This window comes from Aquarana catesbeiana, linkage group LG01, assembly GCF_042186555.1.
Source record: "Aquarana catesbeiana isolate 2022-GZ linkage group LG01, ASM4218655v1, whole genome shotgun sequence".
Lineage (NCBI taxonomy): Eukaryota > Metazoa > Chordata > Amphibia > Anura > Ranidae > Aquarana > Aquarana catesbeiana.
In genome coordinates, this window is record NC_133324.1 from 778422876 (window position 1) to 778449621 (window position 26746).

The window sequence follows — 26746 nt, forward strand, 5'->3', positions numbered from 1 at the left end:
TTATAGTGAAGTACACTCACCAGCCACTTTATTATTAGCTACACCTTGCTAGTACCGGGTTGGACCCCCTTTTGCCTTCAGAACTGCCTTAATTCTTTGTGGCATAGATTCAACAAGGTGTTGGAAACATTCCTCAGATATTTTGGTCCATATTGACATGATAGCAACACACAGTTACTGCAGATTTGTCCGCTGTACATCCATGATGTTGATCTCCCATTCCGCCACATCCCATAGGTGCTGTATTGCATGAAATCTGGTGACTGTGGGGGCCATTGAAGTACAGTGAACTCATTGTCATGTTAAAAAAAAAACAGTTGGAGATGATTTAAGCTTTGCGACATTATCCTGCTGGAAGTAACCATCAGAAGATGGGTACACTGTAGATATAAAGGGATGGACATGGTCACCAACAAAATCAGTTAGGCCGTGGCGTTTAAATTACGCTCAATTAGTACCAAGGCGTCCAAAGTGTGGCAAGAAAACATCCTACACACCATTACACCACCACCAGCCTGAACTGTTCATACAAGACAGGACAAAGCCATGCTTTCATGATGTTTACGCCAAATTCTGATCCTACCATCTGAATGTCACAGCTGAAATAGAGACTCAGACCAGGCAATGTTTTTCCAATCTTCTATTGTCCAATTTTGGTGAGCCTGTGCAAACTGTAACCTCAGTTTCCTATTCTTAGCTCACAGGAGTGGCACCCGGAGTGGTCTTTTGCTGCTTCTGCTGCTGTAACCCATCTGCCTTAAGTTTCGATGTGTTGTGCATTCAGAGATGTTATTCTGCATACCTTGGTTGTAATGAATGGTTGTTTGAGTTACTGTTAGCTTTCTATCATCTCAAACCAGTCTTTCCATTCTCCTCTGACATCAACAAGGCATTTTTGTCCACACAACTGCCGCTCACTGGATATTTTCTCTTTTTTGGACCATTCTCTGTCAACCCTAGTGATTGTGCATGAAAATTCCAGTAGATCAGCAGTTTTTGAAATACTCAGACTAGCACCAACAACCATGCCACGTTCAAAGTCACGTAAATCCTCTTTATTCCCCCTTTTGATGCTCAGTTTGAACTTCAAGTCTAGATGCCTAAATACATTGAGTTGCTGCCATGTGATTGGTGGTTAGCAATTTTTGTTACCAAGCAATTGAACAGGTGTACCTAATAAAGTGGCTAGTAAGTGTATATGGTCTATACGCACACTCAGTATGTGAAACAATGTTCAGGCAGAAGCCATTCTGGCCTCATCTATTATTCAAGCTTATGCTCTCGAAAATTATCTGCAAAATCAATGTTTATATGGCCTATGACATCAATTGATCAGCTTTAGATTTCTAATTTAGTGAGACCAATATTGGAGTAATAGATAAGTATATGATGCACTGAAATAGAGACTGTTTTATATTTTTACAGCAGGCCATAATTTGTTGAAAACCATAGACCTGGGGGCATTTGCCCTCTTGTCCCATTCAAAGCACTCTCCTATGTTCATTTGCATTGGATAACATTTTTCCATCTCAAAGGAATTTGATGAATATATGTAATAAAATACATAAAAATAGGCGTTCCACATTTATGCCAGTCTTATTGCATAGCTTGTTTCAGCTACCACTTTGGAGACACTGACTAATTTTGTTTTTGGTTACAAAAGATTGTTAGGTCTTGTCTAGCAGAGGGATGATTTATACATACATGTGTTTTTCTGAACGTCTTATAAACCACAAAAACAAAAACCACACAATCTGTCATAACGTGTTAGAGATTTTATCCACATGTTCACAGCTACATTCCAATCATTCATGTTAATCTCAAATTGAAAAAGTACTTGGAAGTAATAAGCGAATAATATATTGACATTTTTCGGTATTATGACGGCTGAATGTCAAAATGACTAGATCATTTAATGGTATTCCTTTTCAAATGTTTGTAGGAAGCATTATTCTATTTAAATCAGCTTCCACCACTTATGGCAAAAAAATGCACAATATATGCGGATGAAGACTAGTAAACCACTTCCATAACCATGTGATCATCACTGTCTTTGAATGATAATTTATATGCTATGGTATACTCACTGCTATTGATCTTGTGAATCCAATTACCCCGTGCTTTGAAGCAGAGTACACTGGTTGATAGGCAGCAGGTGTGAGTCCTGTGATAAAGATAATAAACATAATTTTAATCAATAACTCTCTACCAAGACATGTTTATTGGTCACACTCATGCAACTGGATTATTGGTTGAATTGTAATAACCTCACCTTAAAGTGGAATTTAACTCTCTCAATCAACACTGAATATTTTTAATCCTTATGCTGTTAGCATTAGTAAATAGATAGGAAAGTGTATCATTATTTGTTTTAAACTTTGTTTTTACAATTCTTCAGTTATGTCCTGGTTACCAGGCCTAGGCAAATTATGTCATACAACCCAGGAGTCCTCAGCACGGGCTTTCTCAGCTACGCACACCATCCTGCCTGTTTGCCTTAGCTAAGGGCAGATTAATTCCAGGAAGTAAATTCTACATGAATCATCTGCACTTGCTCAAGATGGCCACTTCCAGAAACGCTAGGGGGTGTTTTTTAAAATGATATCTTAGCAAAATAAAGCATGGAGGCATAGATGGATGGGTGAGTTTGCTTTTAATATTAAAAATTAAATAAGTAGCGTTTTTGGTGCTCAGATGCAGTGTAGTTCCGCTTTAAATTATTGCATTTGTTAGAAAAAAAAATTGTCCCACAAAACCTTAGAGGAACCTATAGTATAGTTCCTGTAAGTACACATCCTGTGTAATTTATTTGAACGTTTACCTGTGCATACGGATGAATTTAAACTACTTACAGACATGCAATGACAGCAACCTGATGTGGGCTTTTTCTTTGTGAAAATCAGGTGATGATTATGCATCTATTAGAAGAACCCCAACAAGGTTGGTCACTATATAAGAGGAACAGTTGACCAGATAGGTGGGGAAACCTTAATTTACATGGACAGCCAACCACCCACCTTTGTCTATAGGCACCCTCTCACTAAGAGGGTGCAAGATTAAAGAACAAATAAACCTTTAAAAAAATTGTGGGAAATAGAGTTTTTTTTTTTGTTTGACAACCAGGATTGCTCTTTATTAAAATAATGGCATGGTACAATGACAGCAAACATCATGTCAATGCAAAACAACATAGTGAGACATTAGTAATTGAACAGAATATGCGGAGAGTTCAAAGCAGGTTAAAGTAGCTTGCAAGGTACACAAGTAAACGCAAAACATGAAAAACACTAATTCGTACCAGTTTACATTAATTGTTGTAAGAGTTATTAGTGCCATTTTCGGCATGATATTGATATATGTTTTTTAATAAATTGATGTAATAAAGTACTTTGATTTTAGCCATAGCCATTTTGTAATGTCTATGGTGGTACCATGAAAGTCCACATAGCCTCAAATATAATATTTTTTTCCATACAATAACTTGTAAATGTAGCTATCTCTTAAGGTTGTGTATATACTTTTCAGCACAATCCTTTATAAAAAATAACGAAAAGAGGACCCTCCCAGAAGGCAAACAACAAAAAACTGTTGGTTAATGCAGCCAGTAAATATGAAAAGGAAAAACTCATTGTGTGCCCGTGGCTGGAAGGCCTTGTCATATTTTCTAAGGCAGCCCCTTTTGATGTGTGTAAATCTGTACAGAGGTACAGTAATACAGCATTAATGGAAGACACCCATGTGGCCACCAAAAGGGGGGGGGTCCATTTACTGAGTATTTCTTTCTTAGCATAATAAAATAAGTAATGTGGCCATACACTATACGAGAAATTGGCCAAAATTCGATCTTTAAGACAGTTCGTTCGTTTTTCGGCCAGTGCACAAAATCGATAATCGTTGGGACGTTTTTGAGCCGAAAAAACAAAGGACAAGTTTGGAAATTTTCTGCTGAACGAACGATAAATTGAAAGGGTAATGTGTTTCCCGTTGGAACTGTCTGCACTAGGTATATGTAAAAAAACAAACAAAAAATGCATTCAGTTATGTCCACTGAACGATTTATAGGTCATTACATGATGGCAACATCGTTTGCGCTCACGGCCGAATGTTCGTTTTAGAAAATGGGTTCGGCCGATTTTTCGTATAGTGTATGGCCAGCTTAAGAAATCAGTATTCTAGTGTAGTGAAGGCTCTGTTCATCATCCCGGATACCCAACAACGCAAGCTCTGGGGAGAGCTGGAGACAGGTATTGATACATGCAAATACTTCAACTCTAGGGCAAGTAAAAAACATGTGATAATAGGTTCCAACACCTAAGTGACAGCATGGACAGTCGGAAGACCTTTGTGGATAAATTCTGTGCAGTCTCTGAGGCATGTAATATACTCAATGCAAAAATTTAGCTTGAATCAATTTGACTCCTGAAGAAATAACCAACCTAGAGCTATCCTCAAAACATTCCTCCCAGGACTGTTGCCTGGGGGACAGGCAACAGTCTAAAGTGGGACAAAGAAGGATTACCTCATAGAGGGTGATACGGGGACCACTGGTTGGTTACATAAAACATTTCCTAGCTACAGTCCAGACTTGAAGCATAACTCTAGTAGGGTGTGGAAGTAGCCCATAGGGCCTCTATACAACAAGTTGCGAAGTTCCATAAGGAAACCCAGAAGGGCCGCTTCAAGACGGACAGCAGCATTTACTCTAGTTTGTATAAATCACCATCTAATGGTAACCAGAATGGTTGCCCAGTAACAGACCAATAGGTTAGGTAGTGCCAGACCTCCACAATGCACAGGTAGTTGGAGAGTGGACTTTGCCAGGTGAGGGGGGGGGCTAGAGGAAGTAGCTAACACAGCAGCCAATCTCCCTGAAAAAGGAACCCCCTATTCAAATAGGGCACTTCTGCAAAATGTAAAAACATTTAGGGAGATAAATCATTTTAAGTATATTTACTGTATGTGGCCCAACAGGTTCAGTGGTAAGTTAGCCCAAGTGGAGCATCGCTCCCTTAACTGTAGAAGTATGGGGTGAAGATTTAGTCTATAAAAGCTCAGCAGATCCCAGATAATCTGAATGCCCAGGTATTTGAATTTGTCAGTCCACAATAATGGAGTGGGGGATGCAGATTCCTCCCAAGAGGAAAAAATGGATTTAGTCCAGTTAATACAGATGCCGACTTTGTGTCATGTAAATACAAAAGTGTCATCATCGAGCAAGATTTTCTCCTCCAGGGGGCCGACCTACAAGCCCTCAATGAACCCGGGAGTTCCGTGTGAAAAAGGGCCAGGGGTTCAAAAGCCAGGGCAAAAAGACTCAGGGAAAGAGGCAGCCCTGCCAAGTTCCCCCCTCAAGGGAAAAAATTCATTAGTCCATATTCTAGCACGTGGGGGCACAATAGAGCATACCCAACCACTGCAGGAACCTAGGCCCAAAACCAAACCTACACAGTACCCAGCCACTCAACGGAGTCTAAAGCTTTTTCAGCATCCAACGAAGCTATGACTCTTATGCCACTGTTGGCATGGGTCTCAGCAAAGTTGAGGAAAAAGTGTTCGATATTAACGTACGTGCCCTTCTCAGGCATAAAACCAGTCTGATCAACATGAATAAGATCACCCTTGATAGACGAGGGACCCAAATTTTAGCTAGTATTTTGGCATCCATATTAATTAAGGAGATAGGCCTATAGGAGGCACAATTTTCAATATCTTTGCCTGGTCTGGGCACTAACACAATAAGGGCCTCAGACATAGATTCAGGTAGAGAACTCAGGGAGGTAAACTGAGCAAGGAGAGATGTGAACCTAGGCACCAACAGCTCCTGATAAAGTGAACAGAATTCAATTGTGATCCCATCAATTCCAAGGGCCTTACTCGATTGTAGATGTCCTAGCACCTCTTGTGCCTCCTCCAGAGAGCTATCTTGGTCTAATCTATTCCGTGCCCCAGATTCCAGTGTGGGGAAATCAATCAGTTGGGATAAGCACGTCAAACTCACCATAGGTAGCCCTAGAGGAGTACAGCGCTTGGTAATACCGTGAAAATCTATCGTTAATACCATCAGGTGACGTCAGTAATTCTACTAACATGCATATGCCCATTAGATGGGTCTCCTGCAGGATGCATAGGTGGGGGTGAAATATGCGGAGATAATTAAACACCAGGGACCTCTTCACACCTAAGTTAAGGCAGCGGACATTCCCCTAAACAGAAAAATTAGCCATAATGTGGAGATGGGAAAGAATAAGAGAGGATCAGGGCACAGAGGACCAGTCTACTTGACTCAGAGCAGAAAAGGGGGAACCTCACATAGTAAGAAAGTGTACATGCCATTGAGCAGAGTAAAATAAGATAAAAACAAAAACAGTGGCACAACAGTACATTCCGAAACAAGGTCAGCAATGTCCATCCACCCCAACCCCCCCCCCCCACGTCACCCGAATCCCATAACATGCCATATAGGGGCCAACAAACTGGGTGGAGGATGTGAACTTCGGTAGGACACCAACAAGTCCCATAGGTAGAGCAGATCTTCAACTTAACAAGGGAAAAAGGAAATTCAGCAAGCTTACCCCAATGGTAGAGATGCTGGAGAGACAGGAACACTATAAATCACAGCCTCTTGGGCTAAGCCAGGGGCACAAACTTGAACATACTTGCAAACAGAAAACTCAAAGGCAACAAATGAATCAGGGAGAGCTACAGGATGATTCGATGCCCTTTGGTGGCAAGTAAGTTTAAGCCATATGGTAGAAAACACCTAACAAATAGCTGGTGAAATTTCAGGGTACAACAGAAGGGTCTTACCCCCTCATGTTCAGCAGGTAGCTGCCCACAGCAGACAAGGTACAGGGAAAATAAAGTAAGGAGTGCAGTCATCTCTGTGGAGGCAGTGATTCCAGCCAGGTGCAGCATTCTTGGGTGTACTGAAGAAACATTCAGTCTTGCCATCATATACACATAGTTTAACCGGGAACAAAACACTGTATTTATTGCCCACATGGGGACCTTGACAGAGTCAAAGGACCGACGCAGTTTCTGGGTTTCCACTGTGTAATCCGTAAAAAGCAGCAGTCTGGTGTTGTGTTAAAGAATGTCTCTAGCTGGCTGGGCAGCCCAGAGGAGTTCATCCCAGTGGCTAAAATTTAGCAGTCGCAGGATAACCATGCGGGGTGGAAATTCCTCCAGGCCAGGCTTAGGTGGCACACGGTGAGCCTCCTCTGCTGTGAAACATGGGAAGAGCTGGGTTGTGGGCAACAGGGACCGCAATAATTCTTCCACAAAGACAGTGGGATTCCCACCCTCTCAGCCTGCAGGGAGCCCCACAATCCAAATATTATTTTGTCTGCGAGGATTCTTTGCATCCTTCGCTCTGAACTCCAAGGCTCAGATCTTTGTTTGCAGGGAACGAATGGAGGCTATATGCTTCACCACAGTATCCTCCAGGGTGGCAGACTCGCTGCTTGGTGGTGAAGGAGCATCAGCCTCCTCATGGTCTGTCTGGGAAGCCACGTTGGAGAAGAGCGCCAAATGTGGAGGTTAAAGCTGCACATGGGGGGGAACCAAAGTTTCTTTTATGAGGCACACAGAGCCCAATCACCGCCAAACAGGAGCAGGTAAGTCCAGAAACAGGAGAATAATCAGATCACCCTCCAGTAGAGCTCCGTGAAGCATGTTCACTCACTCTGCCATCTTGGCCCCCCCCGGAAGTAAAGATTTTGGTAGAAAAGGCTTTGCATGTAATAACTCTTTCTCCTAGCAATATTTTTGTGTACATTGCCTAAAGCACATGCATGGTTCAGTGTACACTCTGTAAGATTCAAATAACTGAGGTAGGTGCCAGGATGATGTAGATTCAGAGCATATTGGGGAGGAGAAGATCAGAACAGGATAATTGATACAAAATGTAGTGTGGACATGTGCTCTGCTTCTCTCTATGTACAGTAGGTGTAGGGTGCTATGGTGATGCTCCCATAGTTAGGGGTGTGGGGAGGGGGTGGGGTGCCCAGGATACCCTCAGTTGCTCAGCATCATGCAACCCAGAAGGCTAAGGACATCTAATTTTGTAAAGGAATTACTGCAAGGGACAGCTCCTGAATGAAGGCCAGAACTAAGTTTTTTTGTTTTGTTTTAAAGTTGCACCTTAAAGATGACCTTTTTTCAAAAAAGTGTCACTATACGATTGTATCTGAAATTTTGAAAAAAAAACAACCCTTTCTTTGGGAAAAACAAAAAAAAGGTTTCCTTATACTTCTGTGTGTTGACCTCCATCATTCCCCTCCCTATGTCACAGGTAAATAGGTTTAAACAAGTGGAACTGTTCTCTGTTAAATTACTGCTAAGCTCTGCACATAAAAAAAAATCGGATGTATTGAAAAGCTGCTAATAGCGGTGGTTTAGTAGTGATTTAAAAAGCCACATACTAAAAGGATATTGTTTTAATTAGATTGGAGCTCCTCATTACCAAAATAAAATACCGTATTTAGCGGCGTATAACGCACACTTTTTTCCCCTTAAAATCAGGGGAAAATCGTGGGTGCGTGTTATACACCGATCCCTGCTGTCTCTGAGGGAAGAGAAATGAGGAACGCTGAACCCTGGCCCTGCATTCGGCCACTGTCCTGTCTATCATATGAGCAGGGCCAGGAGGCATGGCTGTGAGTCACGGAGCGCCGGGTACACAGGAGATCGCGACTCTGTGTAATTCAGCAGCGCTCGCTCCTCCTCTTCCCTCGGAGACGGCAGGGATAATCCAACACTGGCGAGGCTACAATGATGGGAAAGGTGAGGCTGCAGATGGGCACTGAACAGGCTGCATTGTTGGTCAATTTAATGGCTGCAGATGGGCACTGAGCAGGGTGCATTGATGGGCAATTTAGAGGCTGCAGATAGGAACTGAGCAGGGTGCATTGTTGAGCTGTGACCCTAATTTTGCTTCAAAGTTCTTTATTTAAAATGTAAGTTTTTTCCTTAAACGTCCCTCCTTAAATTGGGGTGCGTGTTATACACCTGTGCGTGTTATACATAGATAAATACGGTATTTATGAACTTCCATGACAGCTGTAGTAACATGTTATGTACTAAAGTATTACATATTCATTTGCACCTATCACACTGTACTGATATCTTTAAACTGAAATGTAATAATGGTTGAAGATAAGGACATTTTCCAGGCTCTAAAAAAATCGAGAGGAAGGAAAGGCGATTGAGTTTTCAATTTGCACTGGGGGCTCAGTGGAGGAAGTGTTGTTTCTAGCTGATAAGGCATATCCAGCACTGTGGCTTTTCACAAGATGTTTATATAGGATCGCAAGAATGGTGTTATTTTATTTATTTCAGCAATGTGTTAGACTTCACATTAACATGTTGGTAAGTGTTCCATGTTGGACTATATTGTGTAACTATCATTCTTTTTAAGATAACTATTTCTATCAATAATTTCAGCGAATGAATAACTAGAAAAAAAGAAACTTTGCCCAAACAAAAAAAAATGTTTAAATCTGAAGCTCTACACCATGCAAACAATTAAATGCACAGGTGAAATACATACACAACAGCGGTTTTACTTGCCAGAGCATTTGTTATTCTGTCCATTTATTCTCATGACCTAAACCCCACACAGAAAAGCAAGCCAGTAGACCTTACTTTTCTGTGCTGCAATTAAGTAATACACATAGGTTTGCCTCATCCTCATTCTGTGATTGGACAGTGAAGGAGAAGCAGCATACTGATGAGCTAATCTATTACTGTTACTACTCTCTCCTCCTTTCGGTATCTTTTTGTTAACTTATGACAAATGTAGCACATCTGATTAGCTCCATGTGCTGCTCTCTCCCATTCTGTGCTCTGCTGTATAGGGGATTGCAAGAGTCTGACAGCAAGTCATATTTAGGTATTTATGCTTATTGCTTTTAAAAATTACACTTCACGATCTTCTAATAACATGAATTAGTATTCATCTGCCTGGAGCTCAGTTTTAATTTCCTTCATTTTAGTTTTTAAAATAAAAAAGACATAAAAGTCATACTTATCAGTTATGATGAAAGACAGCTATTTTTCATTTATCTATGAGACATAAATTGGTGACATTCTTTCATTGTGGTTAGCACTGGTGCCTTACAGCTATAGAGTACTGTTGTTTTTATTCCACTTTTTATACCAGGGTTAATCTTTGTATAAAATTTGTGTATTCCCTTTTGTTTCTGTCGGATTTCAGTTCATTATCACAATACTCCAAGAATTTGATCTGATGACACTGGCATCAATTCATTCTGCTGTTATACATTTGTTATTTGCCATATTTTTGACCATGGGGTTGTTATTTTTAGAGCTCATTTGTTCTCATTATTTAGACTAGATTCGATTGGCAAAGAAGAAAAGTTGTAGTTTGTCATTAAGCGTTATAACTACAATTGCTGAGCAATTTATTAGGAACACTTGCATACATGTGATTTGTTCAGTTCTATAATCAGCCAATCATGTGGCAGCAGCGCAATGCATAAAATCCTGCAGCTAGACGTCAGGAGCTTCCGTTAATGAACACATTAAAGTAGAAATAAACCTAACTTGTAAAAAAAAAAAAAACTGTAAAAAGGCAGCTCTTTACTGCAGAAGGGACATTTACCTGCCTTCTTACAGTTCTCTATTTATTGTGCACTGAGCTGCATATGCACAGCTCCGTATGCATTCTAGGCCCACTCCAGCTGTGTCAAAACAACTGTCTTGTGTGCATTCAAGGGATGATGTCATTCCCTCACCAGTCAATCAAGAGGCTGAACATCCCAGCACTTGGAAGTAGCTATGCAGAAGATGACATCGGACAGTAAGGGAGGAGACCGCCGCATCACTGGAAGGTAAAGGTAAGTATTTTTGGGGAGTTATGCACGATTTGACTTTTCGCCAACAAAACTGTGGATTTTTGTTCAAAGGATGTTGGCTCAAACTTGTCTTGCATATACACAGTCACACAAATGTTGGCCAACAATTACGAATGTGGGAACATGGTGACGTACAAGACGTACGACGACCCGAGAAAAGGGAAGTTCAATAGCCAGCGCGGCTCCTTCTGCTTGATTCCGAACATGCGCAAACTTTTGTGCGTCGGACTTGTGTACACACGATCGGAAATTCCGACAACCAAGTTTTGTTGGCGGAAAATTTGAGAGCCTGCTATCAAACATTTGTTGGAGGAAAGTCCGACAGCAAATGTTCGATGGAGCATACACACAGTCAGACTTTCCGCCAACAAGCTCACATCCAGCATTTGTTGTCGGAAAATCCGATCATGTGTATGAGGTATAAGTTTCACTAGAAACTCCAGTATGGGAAAAATATTCTGATCTTAATTATTTAAACCATGGCTCGCTTAATGGTGTCTGGCAAGCTTGTTTAGGCATATCTGTAACTGATGAGTTTTTGGGATTTTAACACACAGAGGTCTCTAACATTTACTCAGAAAACAAAAAAACATCCAGAGAGCATCAGTTCTAAGACTATGGTAACTCAAATAATCATGCTTTACATCTCTGGTTAGTAGAAAATCAACTCAGATTGCAGAACATATCAAACTTTAAGAGTGATGAGCTACAACAGCAAAAACCATGGGGAGAATGAATAAAACATGACAGAGAGAAGTTCTATCTCAGCTGGTACCTTTGCTCATAACTACCATTGCTTCTTTCATTTTTTTCTCCACACAGCTTATTAAATGAAAATTTGAAAGCTGATTGACTGTGCTCTGGTTGAGCAAAGTTAGGACAAAGTTTGCATCAGACACTTTTTATCAGTTCCCTCCATGTCAGGTTTCATTAATGCCAGCTAAAAACAGAAAGCTAAGGTTGTAGTAGGCATAGGATTACCAAAACTGTATCCTTGAAGACTACAAAAATGTAGTCTGGTCTAATAAATATTGATTAAGGTAAACAGATGGTAGGCTAGTCAATTGAATGCCTTTGAGATGTGCTAGAGCAGGAGATTTTCTACATTCATCTGTAGTGGACAAATCTGCAGAAATTGTGTGATGTAATCATGTCAGCATAGACAAGAATCTCAAAGGAATGTCTGTGGAATGTGGAATCCATGCCATGAAAAATTGAGATTGTTGAGAGCAAAGGAAGGCCTTAACCAGTAAAATAAAATGTTCCTCATCAATTGCCCAATGAGTGTATACACTGAAGCACTCTGTTACAGTGAGTTAATTGAAACATACAAGTGCATATCTGTAATAAATTTATGGGCATTATACTGTAGATTACCTGTGTAAGGGACTGATGTGAATGTTTTAATGTATTTGTAAAGAACTACAAATTATATGCATATAAAATAATTGAGAAATATATTTTTATTTAAAACTAAATTCTAGGCAAACACCTGAATATGGAGTTGAAGCACACACACTATATTACCAAAAGTATTGGTATGCCTGCCTTTACACGCACATGAACTTTAATGGCATCCCAATCTTAGTCCATAGGGTTAAACATTGAGTTGGCCCAGCCTTTGCGGCTATAACAGCTTCAACTCTTCTGGGAAGGCAGTCCACAAGGTTTAGGAGTGTGTCTATGGGACTGTTTGACCATTCTTCCAGAAGTGCATTTGTGAGGTCAGGCATGGATGTGAACGAGAAGGCCTTGCTTGCAGTCTCCACTCTAATTCATCCCAAAGGTGTTTTATCGGGTTAAGGTCAGGACTCTGTACAGGACAATCAAGTTCCTCCACCCCAAACTCGCTCATCCATGTCTTTATGGACCTTGCCCGGGGGGGGGGGGGGGGGGCTGACCTGACTCTTATCTACTGCAGTTAAGCAATACAGACAAGTCACTTCCCTGCCCCTCTAGTGTGTTACTAGGTAGTAAAGTAGTAGCAGAGATCTGAAAAGCTAATTTCCTCTACTTACTCCGCTCTCCTTCTGTCACCACAGCACCCTTTATTGGCTCCTAATTCTGGCTTCCCCTCCTCTTATCTACCAGTGCTGTTGCAAAGGGGATTACAAAATACTGGTACAGGGGGTCCCCGGGTTACAAACAAGTTAGGGACTGTAGGTTTGTTCTTAAGTTGAATCTGTTTGTAAGTCGGAACAGGTACATTTTTTAAGTGTAGCTCCAGCCAAAAAAACTATTTTTAAGCTTTTTGGATAGCATAGGGAAGGTTTAACACCCCTGTAACATTTGTTTTGCTGTGTGTGCCCCTGTTCAGAAGATTTCACCTCACTTTCTGTCCCAATGACAATTGGATTTTGAAAATTTTGGGTTGTTGTGGAAACAAGCCTTGGTGATAAAGCATCAGTGGAGGTACCTTTTCCCCATAATAGTTCTTACAGAAGTGAATTTCCCTTCCTAAGGGTAGATTTCCTCTCACTTCCTGTTGTCTCCCTCCGTTTGTAAGTAGGAGTCGTTTGTAAGTCGGATGTTTGTAACTAGGGGACCCCCTGTACTGAACTCACATGCAGGTACATTCATTTATTGCATTAAAAAATAAATGTAATCATTTAGCTTCTAAGGTTTTACTGGAAAGAATAAGTACATAAGAGCAAAATATTTGTCATAACCACCATAACCAGCAATAAAATGTGATGAATTTTAATGAACACACAACTGAATTTTTTTTTTTTTTTTTATAATCGGCCTGGAGTGCAGCTTTACTTTAATATTACTAAATACTTGTGGCTGGAAAATCCACAGATTATTTAAAAGTCACTAATATTAGTTGCCAAATTTTATTTCTTCTTATCACTATTGAAGAATCCAAGGTCATTTGAAGCAGTTGGGGAAGCATTTGAATATAATTCAGGAAATGAGTAATACATATTGAAACTAATCTCCACAGCCAGCTGAGCCACCAAGAAATGTCATAGAAACTACTTGACCACAATTATAGCAAAACAAACAAACATATTTAGAGGTTGGATAATTGTGCTGGTTTTATCATCATTCTGATGTAACTTTTACGCATCCCAAGCATTTATAAATATAAGTGGTCTCTGTCAGGCATAGCATTTATGATTTAAAAGTTACACCATAATAATATTCCATCTATGAAGCCTGCATAAAGTATAAATAAGACATAAATACAGTTCTTACACTACCATTTCCTGTGACAGTCACTATTCAATAACTTGAATTAATCTGGTTGCAGAAAGCAAATAACAAAGCAATTAATCTAAATGAATTTAACTATGCCCTACCTGACATTTAATAATTAAATACAAGGTAATAGGACTATGGCAGAGCTACAAAGTACTTTGCTTATCTTGGCTATATAACTGAGCCAACAAAATCTCCAATATTTGGCGACCGTTGGCCTGGTGACTGACAAGCTGTTTTTTAGAAATAACAAAGCACAGGACTGCTGACTCAATAACATTTTCAGAATGTATTTTCTGGACACTAGATTTTAAATTCTGGGTATAATTTAGTTGTTGACAAGGCATGCATTATGACTAAACACTGCTTGCTAATTTATAAAATAGAGAATTTGTCTTGCTGAGTCCATCAGCCTGGCACATGTACCTAAGTCTTTGGTAAATCTGAAATGCTTTTGAACTTTTAAGCACTTCATTAGTAAAGTAAAATTTTAGGCACTTAGTCCATTACAAAATGGCAGAAGATGCTTTCTGCATATTTAAGTCCATATTAGATGTTTATTTATCTTTTTATGAAAAGCTTGTTTTCCTCCCTAAAATGACATCACTACAATAGGCAGATTGCGTTTTGGAAAGCTGGGATTATAAACAGAAGACTGGCTATTATTACTTTGAGCCTATTTAAATCCACCTCCATCTTACACTTGTTGCATGTTACACACCCTAAGTAAACATATCATTAGTACCAGAGGATGCATATGCAATATTTAACATTTTTGCAGCATATCCCCTGCCTATTGCAAGAACACAGTTTTGATTTAGTGGAAATGAAATTATCTTTATATAACTTGATACCTACAGTATATATTGACTGGAACACTTACATTTTAGTTTCATTGCATACAATGTTTATCTACCTAGCACAAATGTTTTTTTTAATTAGAAAAAGGAGCAATTTTCCCCAGTCTCTTTTTTTTAAATTTTTTAAATTATCAATACCTCCCTTTCATGTTATATCATTTGTGCCTGTCACAAAAAGTTCTAGATAGTTTTCCAAAACATGTAATCCAACATATTAGAGAATTCAACACATTTTAGCTAAAGTAATACCGATTTCTATATTTTATGTCCAGAGTCATCTTTTTCAGTTAGTTATAAAGAACACAAGTATGTAAAAATAGTTATTCTGTGTGAAACAGAATCCATTTTAAGGATGTTAGTACAGAACTGGCCTTTCTTCTATAAACATTGTGGCTTGTGGACAGTTATAAGTAGCTCTGATTCAATGTGTTGTTAATCTATCATGGGGAATGTTGCTTTGTGCAGTAAATTACCTAGCTGTGCTGTATATATTTGAGCATCTGCTGGACAACTGGTGCCAGAAACACAAGGGAAGTTTTCAAAAGGAAACAGAAACATAATGGATAAGATGGATAAGAGTGATATGTCAATGACTTGTTGCCCCGGGTGTTCAAATCAATCTTTGTGTCATTGTAGATCACAATACACACACACACATATATATATATATATATATATATATATATATATATATATATATTTTTTTTTTTTCCCAGTCTCTTTTTTATGAATTCTTTAAATTGTCATGCCTTTCATGTTATATCATGTGTGCCTATCACAAAAAAGATCTAGACAGTTTTCCAAAACACGTAATCCAACAAAAATATATATATTTAAACTATATATTATATATATAATGTTTGGGGGTTCTAAGTAATTTTCTAGCAAGAAAATTATGATTTTTACATGTAGGAGAGGAGTGCCAGAATAGGCCTGGTATGGAAGTGGTTAATTGATTATATATAATTATTTATATTTATATTTTTTTTAAGTCAAAAGCAAATCTGCTTAATAGCTTTATAAATATTTTATCTTGTTTGGTCACATAACAAGCCTTGAAAATGTCAACAATATCTATGGTTAAATTGTGTTTATTGTCATTGAACCTCTTCACATGTGTCTACTGTTATCTATACAATGTTCACAAAGGTCTCAGTTTTCCAGATGTCCCATTTCCCACTGGGCATGGCAGATACTTCATGAGCCTAGACATTCTCCTCAAAACAAAACTCCTCGGCAAAGCGCTTGTAGGTGTGGGGGGCGCAGTGCCTGGGGAGGGATTGAGAGCTCTGAGGAAGGAGTATTAGGTGCGGGGACAAACACATTTTGTCTGATAGGTACATGAATCAGGACCAAGCATCAACTCTTTTGGTGCTGCGACCCAATGGAATAGACAGCCTTGAATTGCCTGCGATTGACCACTGAAACTGCACCAGATAATTATTATGGGATTCATTGGCAAGATACACATTTAATGTCCCAAGCGTGGATGCTTGTTTGGGCTGTCTCCTCTGTACTCGGTAGTGAGAGATCAGGTGGCCAGGCGTTGTCGTCCTTTCCCCCCTCAACCTATGGTGGATCCTTGATAACAGTCAATGACAAAAACGCTACTTTTTGTTTTTAAATGATGCAGTCTTTCACATTATGAATTATACCTATTGGGACTGTTTTGACTCACCAATATGGCTTCAATATGTCACAGTACATGTTGGCATTCATGATTCCCTCGACAGAACTCATGACTAACATGTTATAGGACTGCATTAATTTCTTGTATTAACTTTTCATACTCCTTTTACTCTGAACAAATAAAATTGATATTGATTTTACATACAGTATCTCACAAAAAAGTGAGTACACCCCTCACATTTTTGGAAATATTTTATTATATCTTTTCATGTGACAAGACTGAAGAAATGACACTTTGCTACAATGTAAAAAAGTGAGTGCACAGCTTGTATAACAGTGTAAATTTCCTGTCCCCTCAAAATAACTCAACACACAGGCATTAATGTCTAAACCGCTGGCAACAAAAGTGAGTACACCCCTAAGTAAAAATGTCCAAATTGGGCCAAAAGTGTCAATAGCGTGTGTGGCCACCATTATTTTCCACCACTGCCTTAACCCTCTTGAGCATGGAGTTCATCAGAGCTTCACAGGTTGCCACTGGAGTCCTCTTCCACTCATCCATGACAACATCACAGAGCTGGTGGATGTTGGAGACCTTTCGCTCCTCCACCTTCTATTTGAGGACGCTCCACAGATGCTCAATAGGGTTTAGGTCTGGAGACATGCTTGGCCAGTCCATTACCTTTACCCTCAGCTTTTTTAGCAAGGCACTGGTCGACTTGGAGGTGTTTTTGGGGTCGTTATGTTGGAATACTGCCCTGCGGCCCAGTCTTCGATAGGAGGGGATCATGCTTGGCTTCAATATGTCACAGTACATGTTGGCATTCATGATTCCCTCAATGAACTGTAGCTCCCCAGTCCTGGCAGCACTCATGCAGCCCCAGACCATGACACTCCCACCACCATGCTTGACTGTAGGCAAGACACACTTGTCTTTGTACTCCTCACCTGGTTGCTGCCACACACTGACACCATCTGAACCAAATAAGTTTATCTTGGGTTCATCAGACCACAGGACATGCTTCCAGTAATTCATGTCCTTAGTCTGCTTGTCTTCAGTGAACTGTGTGTGGGCTTTCTTGTTCATTATCTTTAGTAGAGACTTCCTTCTGGGACAACAGCCATGCAGACCAATTTGATGCAGTGTGTGGCGTATGGTCTGAGCACTGACAGGCTGACCCCCCACCCCTTCACCCTCTGCAGCAATGCTGGCAGCACTCATACGTCTATTTCCCAAAGACAACCTCTGGATGTGACGCCGAACATGTGTACTCAACTTCTTTGGTCGACCATGATGAGGCCTGTTCTGAGTGGAACCTGTCCTATTAAACTGCTGTATGGTCTTGGCCACTGTGCTGCAGCTCAGTTTCAGGGTCTTGGCAATCTTCTTATAGCCTAGGTCATCTTTATGTAGAGCAACAATTCTTTTTTTTAGAGCCTCAGAGTTCTTTGCCATGAGATGCCATGTTGAACTTCCAGTGACCAGTATGAGAGAGCAATAACACCAAATTTAACACACCTGCTCCCCATTCACACATGAGACCTTGTAAAATGAATGAGTCACATGACACCGGGGAGGGAATATGGCTTATTGGGCCCCTCACTTAGGGGTGTACTTACTTTTGTTGCCAGCAGTTTAGACATTAATGACTGTGTGTTGAGTTATTTTGAGGGGACAGCAAACTTACATTGTTATACAAGCTGTACACTCACTACTTTACATTGTAGCAAAGTGTCATTTCTTCAGAGTTGTCACATGAAAAGATAACAAAATATTGACAAAGATGGGAAGGGTGTACTCACTTTTGTGATATACTGTATATATATCTTCTTTTCCCTTTACAATCCAATATAGAGGGTTTGGTTTTGTGTATGCAATTCGGGATGTCGGCATAACATCTTTCCCTATCAACATATTTTCCTTGCTAAATGGAATTAAAAAGGGTGTCTATGACACCCTTAATTAATTCTCCAGTCTAAAAATGCCTCTGATGGGTCTGCGGCAGTGCTTTACAGCAAAAAATAGGCAATAAGTAGTCTTTTACAAACTAGTTAACATTGTCACAGAAAATTAACGTATCATAAGTAAATCTGTGCAACTAGCTCTATGAAAAACTTGGCCTGTACATGCAATACCTGAAACTGCTAAGTAGGCATAATAGAAGGTGTGTGCATATGATAATCACTTCGACTGCTGAGGACTTGCTTAGATGCTGGGGAGCAGACATTCTTGCACATCTGCTTTCTCGCAAATACTTAACCATTAGATATGACAATAGTAAAGGAGTATCACTGCTAAAGGAAAAGGTCTTATGTGCCAGTTCTTGGTATTAGTAGCCAGGGACAGCTGGGAGGTTGCTTAGAAACCCAAAATAAATGCAGGTGCATAATTCACCTTGTATCTTGTTATAGGTTATATTATATAATAATATATATTATTCTACGGTAGTGTTGGCACTTTTGTATTTAGGAAAAGCAAATACAGTTTTACCATCTGCATGCACTGATCTAGACAAAGGTTACTGAAATTCTACTGTACTACATTTTATATTTCAAGGTTTACAAAAGGACAATATGCCGTATATCTACCCTGAATTGTATATAAACCCTAACAATGAACTTTTTATTTGGTACCTTTTGGTCTGTTAAAAAAAACGCTGAATGTTTTTATACCTTTTTGATAACTGCAAAAAAAAAAAAAAAAACCTGTTGATCCTGCCAGAAAATCCTGAGAGCTAAAACTTCCTGAGCTCTCCATTTCCTCTACTGACTTTTATCAGTTAGCATTGTTTCCAGTTTTCTTCATGAACTACAGAACAAGAACAACTCTCGCTTATGAGAGATGAGAAGAGTAAGGTGTTTGGTAGTCTTAAAACACTTTCTGTCCTAGGGTGACAACACGACTCCTCCATAGCTTGCAGTATGACGAGTGAGCGTTGTCACCCTAGGACATTAAATGTGTTACTGGCAGATGGAAATAAAGTTAAAAATCCTGTAAAATGTAAACTATGCACCCACAACATAAATAAGCTACAATATATAAAATATATTTTTGTTGTTGTTTTAGATATGCTTTAAAGTCTACAGAGAAAAAATACATTTAATAATATCCACATTTATGTATTATTTATATAAACATAGCTGAGAGTCTTTACTACCTATTTAAAAATATAACGCAATGTAACAAAACATGCCATGCACATGGTATATATACATAACTGCATACATTGTCCACTTGGAACAATCCCATACAGAGATAAAAAAAGGTCCTATTAATTACAGTCGCTTGTTAGCGATGTACAAAATATTTGTACAGAGGCTACACGCACATGGATATAAACACACAGCACAGATCATTCCAACTATGACTAAGTTAAACAAGGCCAGAATTAATAAGCTTAATGTGTTTTTCTGTATCTGCTGTAATTACAATACATTGCATATGACATAGTCACGTACACCAAATTATTAAGCTGACTTGGCTGGTAAACTCAAAGCCATGGTATTTAGTAAAGAATGAACTTTGAAATGTACACAAGTAGAGTAATCCAAGAACAGTTATTGTTCAGAAAGGACTCCTGGACTTTTTCCAAACCAGGATGTAATATGGTAACTCACTCAGATGCAAGTAGAAGTTTAAGGGCCCTTTCACACGGATGTGTCCGTGTATGGGCTCCGCTTTGCTCAGCGGGGGATCGCTCAGTCGATCCTCGCTGAGCAGGCAGATGACAGGTCGGTCCCTGCACACCGTGCAGGGACCGACCTGTCAGAGTGCCGCTCTCCTCTATGGGGAATCGCATGAAGACGGACTGTAGAGTCGGTTTTTATCCGATCCGATGACGGATGGAAAAGTAGGGTTTTCCTCCGTCATCAGAAATGGAGCATAGCGGAGAGTGATGTCATCGGATGTCAGCAGATGTTCATCCGCTGACATCCGCTATCCCATAGAGATACATGTACAGTGGGGACGGAAAGTATTCAGACCCCCTTAAATTTTTCCCTTTTTGTTATATTGCAGCCATTTGCTAAAATCATTTAAGTTCATTTTTTTGCCTCATTAATGTACACACAGCACCCCATATTGACAGAAAAACACAGAATTGTTGACATTTTTGCAGATTTATTAAAAAAAGAAAAACTAAAATATCACATGGTCCTAAGTATTCAGACCCTTTGCTCAGTATTTAGTAGAAGCACCCTTTTGATCTAATACAGCCATGAGTCTTTTTGGGAAAGATGCAACAAGTTTTTCACACCTGGATTTGGGGATCCTCTGCCATTCCTCCTTGCAGATCCTCTCCAGTTCTGTCAGGTTGGATGGTAAACATTGGTGGACAGCCATTTTTAGGTCTCTCCAGAGATGCTCAATTGGGTTTAAGTCAGGGCTCTGGCTGGGTCATTCAAGAACAGTCACGGAGTTGTTGTGAAGCCACTCCTTTGTTATTTTAGCTGTGTGCTTAGGGTCATTGTATTGTTGGAGGGTAAACCTTCGGCCCAGTCTGAGGTCCTGAGCACTCTGGAGAAGGTTTTCGTCCAGGATATCCCTGTACTTGGCCGCATTTATCTTTCCCTCGATTGCAACCAGTCGTCCTGTCCCTGCAGCTGAAAAACACCCCCACAGCATGATGCTGCCACCACCATGCTTCACTGTTGGGACTGTATTGGACAGGTGATGAGCAGTGCCTGGTTTTCTCCACACATACCACTTAGAATTAAGGCCAAAAAGTTCTATCTTGGTCTCATCAGACCAAAGAATCTTATTTCTCACCATCTTGGAGCCCTTCAGGTGTTTTTTTAGCAAACTCCATGTGGGCTTTCATGTGTCTTGCACTGAGGAGAGGCTTCCGTCGGGCCACTCTGCCATAAGGCCCCGACTGGTGGAGGGCTGCAGTGATGGTTGACTTTCTACAACTTTCTCCCATCTCCCGACTGCATCTCTGGAGCTCAGCCACAGTGATCTTTGGGTTCTTCTTTACCTCTCTCACCAAGGCTCTTCTCCCCTGATAGCTCAGGCCAGCTCTAGGAAGGGTTCTGGTTGTCCCAAACGTCTTCCATTTAAGGATTATGGAGGCCACTGTGCTCTTAGGAACCTTAAGTGCAGCAGAAATTTTTTTGTAACCTTGGCCAGATCTGTGCCTTGCCACAATTCTGTCTCCGAGTTCTTCAGGCAGTTCCTTTGACCTCATGATTCTCATTTGCTCTGACATGCACTGTGAGCTGTAAGGTCTTATGTAGACGGGTGTGTGGCTTTCCTAATCAAGTCCAATCAGTATAATCAAACACAGCTGGACTCAAATGAAGGTGTAGAACCATCTCAAGGATGATCAGAAGAAATGGACAGCACCTGAGTTAAATATATCAGTGTCACAGCAAAGGGTCTGAATACTTAGGACCATGTGATATTTCAGTTTTTCTTTTTTAATAAATCTGCAAAAATGTCAACAATTCTGTGTTTTTCTGTCAATATGGGGTGCTGTGTGTACATTAATGAGGAAAAAAATGAACTTAAATGATTTTAGCAAATGGCTGCAATATAACAAAGAGTGAAAAATTTAAGGGGGTCTGAATACTTTCCGTCCCCACTGTATGTCCGTTTTTCATCCGAAAACAGATGGATGAAAAACGGACATACGGTCCGCTGTGTGAAAGGGGCCTAACTCCTAGTTAAAAGTTGAATCATCAGTTGAGCTAAGGACATTTCTGTAGACATAATTGGTACTGAACAGAAGACTTGGCCGAAATAAGGAATTGCTAGCTATAGCAACCTAGCAATAATTTGTGACACTCTAATGACCTGTACACACGGTCGGACACTGATCGGGCATTCCGACAACAAAATCCATGGATTTTTTCAGACGGATGTTGGCTCAAACTTGTCTTGCATACACATGGTCACACAAAGTTGTTGGAAGATCGTTCTCAACGCGGTGACGTAAAACACATACGTCGGGACTATAAACGGGGCAGTAGCCAATAGCTTTCATCTCTTAATTTATTCAGAGCATGCATGGCACTTTGTGCATCGGATTTGTGTACACACGATCGGAATTTCCGACGACGGATTTTGTTGTCGGAAAATTTTATAGCAAGCTCTCAAACTTTGTGTGTCGGAAATTCCTATGGAAAATGTGTGATGGAGCCTACACACGGTCGGAATTTCCGACAAAAAGGTCCTATCACACATTTTCCATTGGAAAATCCTATTGTGTGTACAGGGCATTAGATGGATGGATTGGGTTGCACAGTTTGCAGTGTTTTTTATTGCAGGGTTTGCTGCCATTATTTGTGACTTCATAATCAGAATGAAGTTTCCTGCTGATTAGTTTATGTCTGAGATTGGGTGGTTGTTTGAATATTTATTTCAGAGAAAATAAAAGTATCACGAACAGTACTCAGTTGTTTCGGTCGCAAGTGCACTAATACGGCTACAATCACCTCTTTTCAAACGAACGAAGAAGAATTATAAAGAACTGTAGATTCTTATACTCTAAGGTTCCTGCAGACTCTTATGAGAAAAAATAGCTCTGCCACCATTCCTCTAAAGCAGGGGTCTCCAGAACCTCTAAATAAAACGGTCCAGGTTACTCTCCTTTAGAGTTAAGAGGGGGCCAGACTGTGGCCATTGGGAGTAAAAAAAAAGCCCTGATGTCAGTGGAAGAAATAGCGTCCCAATGCTGGTATCAGTGGGAGAAAATTGTGCCCCATCAGTGGTGTAATTGGAAGGAAATGTGCCCCTTAATTGGTATCATTGGATGAAAATAGTGCCCCAAAGGCCAGAAAAGGGCAAGCAAAGGGCCACAGTTTGGAAACCATTGCCCTAAAGCATTCACTGCATGGGCATGAGAGTTCAGTAAGGCTTAAATGGGTAGACACAAAAAGTGTGCAAAATTAGATACTATCCATCCAACAATACGTTATTCATATATCATATCATTGTCTGTATAGATAACGGGCACACATGTATACTCTCCCTACCCTCCCACAAGGTCTGAGTGGCCATTTATCAGGCTCAAGTGTGGAATACCATGGGGAAGGATGCAAACTCCTAATTATATGGACATTGGAGACTTGGTTGGACAGATTCCTTCACTTGTCTTGTAAAAAGGTTATCCACAGGATAGGACATGAGGGAAAATCTCAGTGACATAGACAGAAGTTATTTTATTCTGTTAAGTAGGGGGATGCTGGAACCTTTGTAAGCATTTTTATAGTTGTCTGTTTCTCAGGTGCAGATTTTTCCTCACTTCCTGTCTGGTAAAAGGTTGCCCCCAAAACAAAACATTAGGGGAAATCTCTCTACAGAGCTCAAGCTAGTAGTAAACCCTGAAAGGGGTTCTAACCTTTGCCCATTCTATCTAAAACTAAAGAAAGAAAATATGTTTTGGGTATAGATAAACTTTTAAACAGATTCACTTTAAATTACAAAAGATATATGAAATCATCATGAATGCTGCTGCCAGACTCATCCACCTTACCAACCATTCAGTGTCTGCTACCCCTCTCTGCCAATCCCTCCATTGGCTTCTGTTTGCTCAAGGAATACAATTCAAGATACTAACAACAACCTACAAAGCCACCCACAATGCCCCCAGCTATATCACTAAACTTTTCAAAATACCAAATCAAACCATCTCTTCACTCCTAAGACCTCCTGCTCCCTAGCTCCCTCATCGCTATCTCCTATGCTCACCTCCAGGACTTCTCCAGAGCCTATCTCATCCTCCAGAACTCCTTACCAAAATCTATCTGACTACCTCCTACTCTGTTCAGCTTTGTGCAGTCTCCAACAGCCCATCTCCTCAGAGAAGCCTATCCTGCCTCTCCCTAATAACTGAACTTTTATTTTCTTCATCAGATCATCCCTAACACTTTATTACATTTTGTATCATGTGACCCTCCCTTTTAGACTGTAAGCTCTGCTGAGCAGGGCCCTAGTAATCCTCTTGTATTGAATTGTATCGTTACTGCACTGTCTGCCTTCATCTTGTAAATCACTGTGCAATCTGTTAGTGCTTTATAAGTCCTAAATAAAATAACAACATAATATTTTACTTATCACAGAAAATCAGGAAGGAGTTAAGGAGAGAAAATGAATGGAGCAGACTGAGGGGGGCATCTCAAACCTAACAACCTAATTAATAGCACATTTTTAATTTTTAAATGTGCTACAAAATTTGCCAAAATACATATGATGGCCCTTCAAAAAAAAAGAGCTGTAAAATAGATGCAGGACTTGAATTAAAGGACTATGAATTATGGTTCCAGCCTTAAGAGAATAGATGGGTGATATGTTTATAACCTGGATAATTTATTGTAGCTTTGCAAAGCAATGTATTCACTTAGGCTGAATGAGAAGACACACCACAGATGGGGCAGTCCTTGTCTACCTTCACTGCAAATATCTTCAGTCACAAGCATAATTGGAAAGTGAGCACTATAATATAAGTCTCTATGTCCAAATGTTTGTAATTAAAAGATAAGCATGTGGATCCATTTGTCTCTCTTGATGGATTTTCAGTGGTATCTCTCTAACATTATGTGACAATAAATTGTAGTGGAGTAATATTAGGTAGCAAATATATATCTTTACATTTCATAGATTCAAGCATTTACTCTTCTGAACATCCCACTTTATTCAAATAAAATGTGTTTCTGATTACAATTCCCATACTTTCATTAAAGTGATTTACAGTATATTTATTAAACTGACTTAGGAAACATTTCTTTCTAGCATTATCTTCTGTCTGTTTAGTAAAGTGAAAAGCGTATAATGAAACATAAGGACGTTGAATGGTCCCTTTATGGACATGCTCATTAATATATTGCTCTGCATACAGAATCTCACAAAAGTGAGTACACCCCTCACAGTTTTGTAAATATTTTATTATATCTTTTCATGCGACAACACTGAAGAAATGACACTTTGCTACAATGTAAAGTAGTGAGTGTACAGCTTGTATAACAGTGTAAATTTGCTGTCCTCACAAAATAACTCACACAGCCAATCATGTCTAAACCACTGGCAACAAAAGTGAGTACACCCCTCAGTGAAAATGTCCAAATCAGGCCCAATTAGCCATTTTCCTTCCCCCGGTGTCATGTGACTCGTTAGTGTTACAAGGTCTCAGGTGTGAAAGGGGAGCAGGTTTGTTAAATTTCGTGTTATCGCTCTCACTCTCTCATACTGGTCAGTGGAAGTTCAACATGGCACCTCATGGCAAAGAGCTCTCTGAGGATCTGAAAAAAAGAATTGTTGCTCTACATAAAGATGGCCTAGGCTATAAGATGATTGCCAAGACCCTGAAACTGTGAGCTACAGCACAGTGGTCAAGACCATACAGTGGTTTAACAGGACAGGTCCCACTCAGAACAGGCCTCGCCATGGTTGACCAAAGAAGTTGGGTGCATGAGCTCAGTGTCAAATCCAGAGGTTGTCTTTGGGAAATAGACATATGATTGCTGCCAGAATTGCTGCAGAGGTTGAAGGGGTGGGGGTCAGTCTGTCAGTGCTCAGACCATACGCCGCACACTGCATCAAATTGGTCTGCATGGCTGTTGACCCAGAAGGAAGCCTCTTCTAAAGATGATGCACAAGAAATCCCGCAAACAGTTTGCTAAAGATGAGGAGACTAAGGACATGGATTACTGGAACCATGTCCCGTGGTCTGATGGGACCAAGATAAACTTATTTGGTTCAGATGGTGTCAAGCGTGTGTGGTGGCAACCAGGTGAGGAGTACAAAGACAAGTGTGTCTTGCCTTAAGTCAAGCATGGTGGTGGAAGTGTCATGGTCTGGGGCTACATGAGTGCTGCCGGCACTTGGGAGCTACAGTTCATTGAGGGAACCATGAATGCCAACATGTACTGTGACATATCAAAGCAGAGTATGATCCCCTCCCTTTGAAGACGGGGCCTAAGGGCAGTATTCCAACATAACGACCCGAAACATAACTCCAAGATGACCACTGCCTTGCTAAAGAAGCTGAGGGTAAAGGTGATGGACTGGCCAAGCATATCTCCAGACTTAAACCCTATTGAGCATCTATGGGGCATCCTCAAATGGAAGATGGAGGAGCGCAAGTTTTCTAACATCCACCAGCTCCGTGATGTCATCATGGAGGAGTGGAAGAGGACTCCAGTGGCAAACTGTGAAGCTCTGGTGAACTCCATGCCTAA

The 26746-nt window shown here is 40.2% G+C and overlaps 1 protein-coding gene across 1 annotated transcript in view; it reads right to left on the reverse strand.

Moving 5' to 3' along the window:
• HPGD (15-hydroxyprostaglandin dehydrogenase) overlaps positions 1 to 26746 on the reverse strand; it is a 156257-nt gene that overhangs the window by 27364 nt on the left and 102147 nt on the right. The window contains exon 5 of the mRNA XM_073606525.1: positions 2088 to 2164. Coding sequence (XP_073462626.1) covers positions 2088 to 2164 — 77 coding nt within the window. The remainder of the gene's footprint in view (positions 1 to 2087; positions 2165 to 26746) is intronic.